The 6,000-nt window shown below is 47.3% G+C and overlaps 1 protein-coding gene across 4 annotated transcripts in view; it reads right to left on the reverse strand.

The window, feature by feature from the left end:
* Nucleotides 1-5,396, reverse strand: part of MTCH2 (mitochondrial carrier 2) — a 29,777-nt gene extending 24,381 nt beyond the window's left edge. The window contains exons 1-3 of one of the 4 annotated variants that reach the window (XM_004051070.5): nt 5,072-5,396; nt 1,869-1,953; nt 1,601-1,707 (exon numbers count right to left, since the gene is read on the reverse strand). In XM_004051070.5, coding sequence (XP_004051118.3) covers nt 1,601-1,707; nt 1,869-1,953; nt 5,072-5,395 — 516 coding nt within the window. In that variant the 5' untranslated portion in view covers nt 5,396. The remainder of the gene's footprint in view (nt 1-1,600; nt 1,708-1,868; nt 1,954-5,071) is intronic. The other 3 variants (XM_019037174.4, XM_063711185.1, XM_063711186.1) reach the window with 3 other exon arrangements.
* Between the last annotated feature and the right edge of the window lie 604 nt (nt 5,397-6,000).

The raw sequence follows: 6,000 nt of genomic DNA on the forward strand, positions 1-6,000 counted from the left end.
ATCACACCTGGCTAATGTTTTTTTTTTTTAAATTTTTGTAGAGGAGGTCTCACTATGTTGCCCAGGCTGGTCTCAAACTTCTGGGCTCAAGCAGTCCCCCAGCCTCAGCCTCCAAAAGTGCTGGGATGACAGACATGATCCACCAGCTCTAGCCAAGGAAAGTCACTGTCATTATCCCAGACATGTGGTTCCTCCTCTCCATCTCCCAACAAATAACCACTACCCTGAATTTTATGTTTACTTTGTTATATTCTTTTTTTTTTTTTTTTTGAGACGGAGTTTCGCGCTTGTTGCCCAGGCTGGAGTGCAATGGCACCATCTCGGCTCACTGCAACCTCTGCCTCCCGGGTTTAAGCGATTCTCCAGCCTCAGCCTCCTGAGTAGCTGGGATTACAGGTGTGCACCACCACATCTGGCTAATTTTTTTGTATTAGTAGAGATGGGGTTTCACCATGTTGGCCAGCCTGGTCTCAAACTCCTGACCTCAGGTGATCCACCCGCCTCAGCCTCCCAAAGTGCTGGGATTACAGGCATGAGTCACTGCACCCAGCCAGTTATATTCTTTTTTTAAAAATATAAGCTTTTAATAAAAAATATTTTACCAGGTTAACACCAGAAATAAGAGGAAAATAACTTCAGAAAAAAAAAATGTATGTTTTAGTCAGCTTCCTTCTTCCTTTGAAGAAATAAACCGAGCTGTGTAGGTGATCAAATAAGTGCATGTATTTAATTTCTGCTCCAAATGACTGGGTCAGAGGAAGAAGGTATGTAGAGCAAAATAAAATACTTCAGGCTGGGCACGGTGGCTCACACCTGTAATCCCAGCACTTTGGGAGACCGTGGTGGGCAGATCACCTGAGGTCAGGAGATCGAGACCATCCTGGCTAACATGGCGAAACCCTGTCTCTACTAAAAATACAAAAAATTAGCCGGGCTTGGTGGCACATGCCTATAATCTCAGCTACTAGGGAGGCTGAGGCAGGAGAACAGCATGAACCCGGGAGGCGGAGCTTGCAGTGAGCCAAGATCGCGCCACTGCACTCCAGCCTGGCTGACAGAGCGAGACTCCATCTCAACAAAACAAAACAAAAAAAGAAAAAAAAAACCCACTTCATTTTAAAGGAATTCCTGTTGCTTCCCAGGAAAGAAGATGTTTTAAGAAAATGTTTTTCGGCCGGGTGCGGCGGCTCATGCCTGTAATCCCAGCACTTTGGGAGGCCAAGGCAGGAGGATCACGAGGTCAGGAGATCGAGACCACCCTGGCTAACACGGTGAAACCCTGTCTCTACTAAAAATACAAAAAATTAGCCGGGTGCAGTGGCGGGCGCCTGTAGTCCTAGCTACTCAGGCTGAGGTAGGAGAATGACGTGAACCCGGCAGGCAGAGTTTGCAGTGAGCCCAGATCGTGCCACTACACTCCAGCCTGGGCGACAGAGTGAGACTCCATCTCAAAAAAAAAAAAAAAAAAAAAAGTGTTTTTCAAGAGGAAGAAAGGACAGGGTTATAAATGTATCTTTTAAATTGCTCTTGATATTTAGAACAAACTATGCATAACAGGTAAGCAACATCTATGGGAAGATTGATTTAATTTTCCTCTTACCTGTAAAACTTTACCATGGACCACAGTTCCAAGGACTCCCGAACACAGTCTTGGAGTTAAGCCTGTGAACAACCCGCGCCTCCCATCGATACTGGCAATGTGCTGAGCTAAGAACACAAGTCAGAGATGTTGTCAACTTCTGGTCAAGAGAAATGGATATACTACAATTTCAAAGAAACAAGCTTTCTATATATTTTCTTTCAGTAACAACTCCTGCCTATCACAGTCCTCAACGTCATGCAAACCCAAATAAATCAAAGGCACTTACCATAACTAAAGAGACCAGGAAGCTGACACACTTGCCGCCCAAAAATATTTCGTCCTATTGTTGGAGGAAGAGGCTCGTATCCCACCTTTAAAAACAATGGAATATATCAATATTAAAGCAATATTTCCAGAAATGTCTTGCTTGCAAGGTCTTGAATAAAGAACACAATTTGGGTTATTTTTAAACACAAGTAAAAATGCAGCATATGTTTTCCAAGGCAATGATGAAGCATCATTCTTGTAGGTTTTTCTTCTGTTGGTAATACTGAGTCCAATAAACTCCAAGTTTCATTTTGGTTCAAATTCTATGACATAAACCATGTAGCTGAAATAGGCTAATATCAAAATGAAAGAAGGGAACTTTTGCGTTAGGAAAGCTACAGTTTACTAAGGGCGCTCAAAAATACCTTCTAAATAAAATCTAAGGCACATTTTATATTTGAACAAAACTAGAAGACATCCATTACGCCAGCATCAGCTGCATATTTGGCAACCTAGATAAAACACTCAAAAGGCAAATGCAGATATAGCTGGATAGTTCACTTAGGAAAGAATTACAAGCTAACTTCATGTTAGAAGAACAGGCTGTCGGTCGGGCGCAGTGGCTCATGCCTCGTAATCCCAGCACTTTGGGAGACCGAGGGGGATGGATCACCTGAGGTCAGGAGTTTGAGACCAGTATGGCCAACATGGTGAAACCCTGTCTCTACTAGAACTAAAAAATTAGCCGGGCGTAGGGGCGGGCGCCTGTAATCTCAGCTACTTGGGAGGCTGAGGCAGGAGAATCACTTGAACCCGGGAGGCAGAGGTTGCAGTGAGCCGAGATTGTGCCACTGCACTCCAGCCGAGGCCGACAACAGCCAGACTCCATCTCAAAAACAAACAAACAAACAAACAAAAAAACACAGGCTGTCATTAACAGCTAATGAAGTCCATTTTATATAGTTAATGATTACCATGGTCTTTGTACAATATACCCAGGATTTTTAACACTACAGATACTTGACAGAATGAATGCTGTAGGACATAGTTTTGATTATTGTTGTGACTCTTAATCTGTCCTATTAAGTAACTCCTGGGCTGGCGTGGTGGCTCATGCATGTAATCCCAGCACTTTGGGAGGCCAAGGTGGGCGGATCACCTGAGGTCAGGAGTTCAAGACCAGCCTGGCCAACATGGTGAAACCCTGTCTCTACTAAAAATACACAAATTAGCCAGGTGTGGTGGCGGACACCTGTAATCCCAGCTACTCAGGAGGCTAAGGCAGGACAGTCGCTTGAACCTGGGAGGCGGAGGTTGCAGTGAGCCGAGATTGTGCCATTGCATGCCAGTCTGGGTGACAAGAGCGAAACTCTGTCTCCAAAAAATAAATAAGTAACTAAATAAAAATAAAAATGGTTACTTGGTAGCACTTTCAGGGAGCTCAGACAGGTTTTGCCATGTTGGCCAGGCTAGTCTTTAACTCCTGACCTCAGGTGAACCGCCTGTTTCAGGCTCCCAAAGTGTTGGGATTTACAGGCGTGAGCCACTGTGCCCGGCCCAAGTAACTATTTTTACAACTGAGCATTTGGGAATTTCACCAAAACTCCTGGGCTACTTGGCAACACATAGATGTTGTGAAATCAGAATTAAGAATATTCAAAGTTTTTGGGGCAAGAGCTCTGAACATCATTAGAAAACCCCGTCTCCCAGAGAAGTATTGAGTAGTGGGTTCTTTTTTGTTTTGTTTTGTTTTTTTGAGGCTGAGTTTTGCTCTGTCGCCCAGGCTGGAGTACAATGGCGCGATCTCGGCTCACTGCAACCTTCACCTCCCGGGTTCAAGCGATTCTCCTGCCTCAGCCTCCCGACTAGCAGGGATTACATGCACGCACCACCACACCTGGCTATATTTTGTATTTTTAGTAGAGACGAGGTTTCACCATGTTGGTCAGACTGGTCTCAAACATCGACCTCGTGATCCGCTCGCCTCGGCCTCCCAAAGTGCTGGGAAGGCGTGAGCGAACGCGCCCGGCCCCAAGGGTTCTTACTAGATATACTGCAACATGCTGTCATCTCCGATGCTATCTAGCCCCAAATGTGCCAATTCTGTTTTAGATGTTACAGTACATTCTAATCAGTCTTTGTTCTAGGTACAAAGAATTTATTTGCAATAGCCTTTAACATATGGAATCTGAATTCACACAGGTCTACTCAGCAAGAAATAATTTGGATTCCCAACAACTCAAGAATAAGAAATGGGGCCCTCTCTAGTGTCTTGCCTATTTTTTCCAGAAAAGTAGACGGCGAGACAGGGGTTCTAAAAACTGTTCAATTCCTAGGCACAGTGCATGAGGTAATTGTGTCAACTCTCAGTAAAAGCAGAAAAAAAAGAATGACCTGCCCATTACAGGGATATAGCAAAGGAACTGGAAACACTAAGTCTATCACTTACTTGGCCTACCTGCATGTGAATATAAAATACCATGTAATAATTATTTGACAGTAGATTAGAAACTAACTCCCATGTTTAAACTCGCTAAAACTCAGCTTCACTAATTTCCAGCTCTGACAAATGTGATTTTCATTGTCAGGAGCCACATGGGCTGCTGCTGGAAAGCGCTCAATGCATCCTTCCGAAATCTGACAGAGCAACCCCTTCATTAACACTTCTGAATGAGCTCCTTGTGTTTCTCTCAGTATCTGGTGCGAAAACCTCGGAACAGAAAAGCAGTAGTAACAGTAGCATAAAAAGAAAAAAAAAAGGAATAAAAAATAAAATGTTGGTTCCCACCTAACTTCACATTTGTCTTCAACTGAGTATTTCGTGTTTTGCGTCTGAGATTTTGGGGGGAGTAGTGGTGAATGTGAATTTCGGAGGGGCGAGAGGGAGGGTTCGGAAGCCTTTGGTGGCGACCGGCCAGGATCCACCTCAGGGAAGAAGAACCAAAGTTCAGAGGATCCGCCGGGCAGGGCAGGGCCGGGTGGCGGTTGGCTAAGGGAGGAGTGGGCCTCAACGCTGGGCGGCGAGGCGAGGGCTCGGCGAGGCCCCCAAGCGGGGCCGCGGGACTGAGGAAGCTGTCCCTGCGGGGAGGTAAAGGGCAGCGGAGGAGCAGCAGCATCTCGGGAGAATGAAGGGCCCGCAAGGCTGAGCCGATCCTCAGGCGCCCTGAGCAGCAGCGACCGAACGGGGCGCCGGGCGGGGTAGGGAGCGGCGACGCCTCATACCTGGATGAGCACTTTCACGTACATGAGCGGCTGGGACAGGATGGTGAGACCGGAACCCAGGAGCACCTGACTGGCCGCGTCCGCCATGATGGCACCCGCGGGCGGACGGACAGACAGACGGAGCCACCAAGCGACCCGGTGAGCCGGTCCTAGGTCACGTGCCAGGGCCGCCAGTTTCACTGGCCCGCCCGCGGCGCGCGCGCACGCACGCAGCAGCACGCGTCTCTCCGCCCAGTCCCCGCCCCCCCGTCCCGCCCCGAGAAACGGCAGGCGCTCGCGAGGGGGCGCTGAGGTCGGGGCGGGGCTTAAGGGACAGAGGCGCATGCGTTCTGCCGGGGGCTCGCCCTTCACCGGGAATGACGGTTTCTCTTGCACATGCGCTTCCAGGCCGCAAGTGTCCGGAAACAGAAGAATGGGAGTGTCAGTGGGGGAGTGTGACCGTGACGGCAGAGGCAAGGTCAGAGGACTGAAAAGAAATTGAAAAGGATTCTTCGTTATGCTTCATCTCTGCACTTGCCTTTTGGGCATCATCAACATAGGGTTCAAAAGATACTCAGCATCAGAGCCGTAACAGTCTCGTGACTGACAAACTCTAAATAAGTATAGCAAATAATGAATCCGCTAGCGAGTGGCTTTTCATTCATTTATTCGTTTGATTAATGTTATCTTCTCAGAAAAACCTTCTCTGACCATTCTAAAATTACCTCCCCCTTTTCTTTTTCTTTCTTTTTTTTTTTTTTTTTCGAGATGGAGTCTCGCTCTGTCACCCAGGCTGGAGTGCAACCTTCCCCTCCCAGGTTCAAGCAATGCTCCTGCCTCAGCCTCCCTAGTAGCTGGGATTACACGCACACGCCACCACGCCCGGCTAAATTTTGTCTTTTTAGTAGAGACGGGGTTTCACGATGTTGGCCGGGCTGGTCTCAAACTCC

Source organism: Gorilla gorilla, chromosome 9 (assembly GCF_029281585.2).
Source record: "Gorilla gorilla gorilla isolate KB3781 chromosome 9, NHGRI_mGorGor1-v2.1_pri, whole genome shotgun sequence".
Lineage (NCBI taxonomy): Eukaryota > Metazoa > Chordata > Mammalia > Primates > Hominidae > Gorilla > Gorilla gorilla.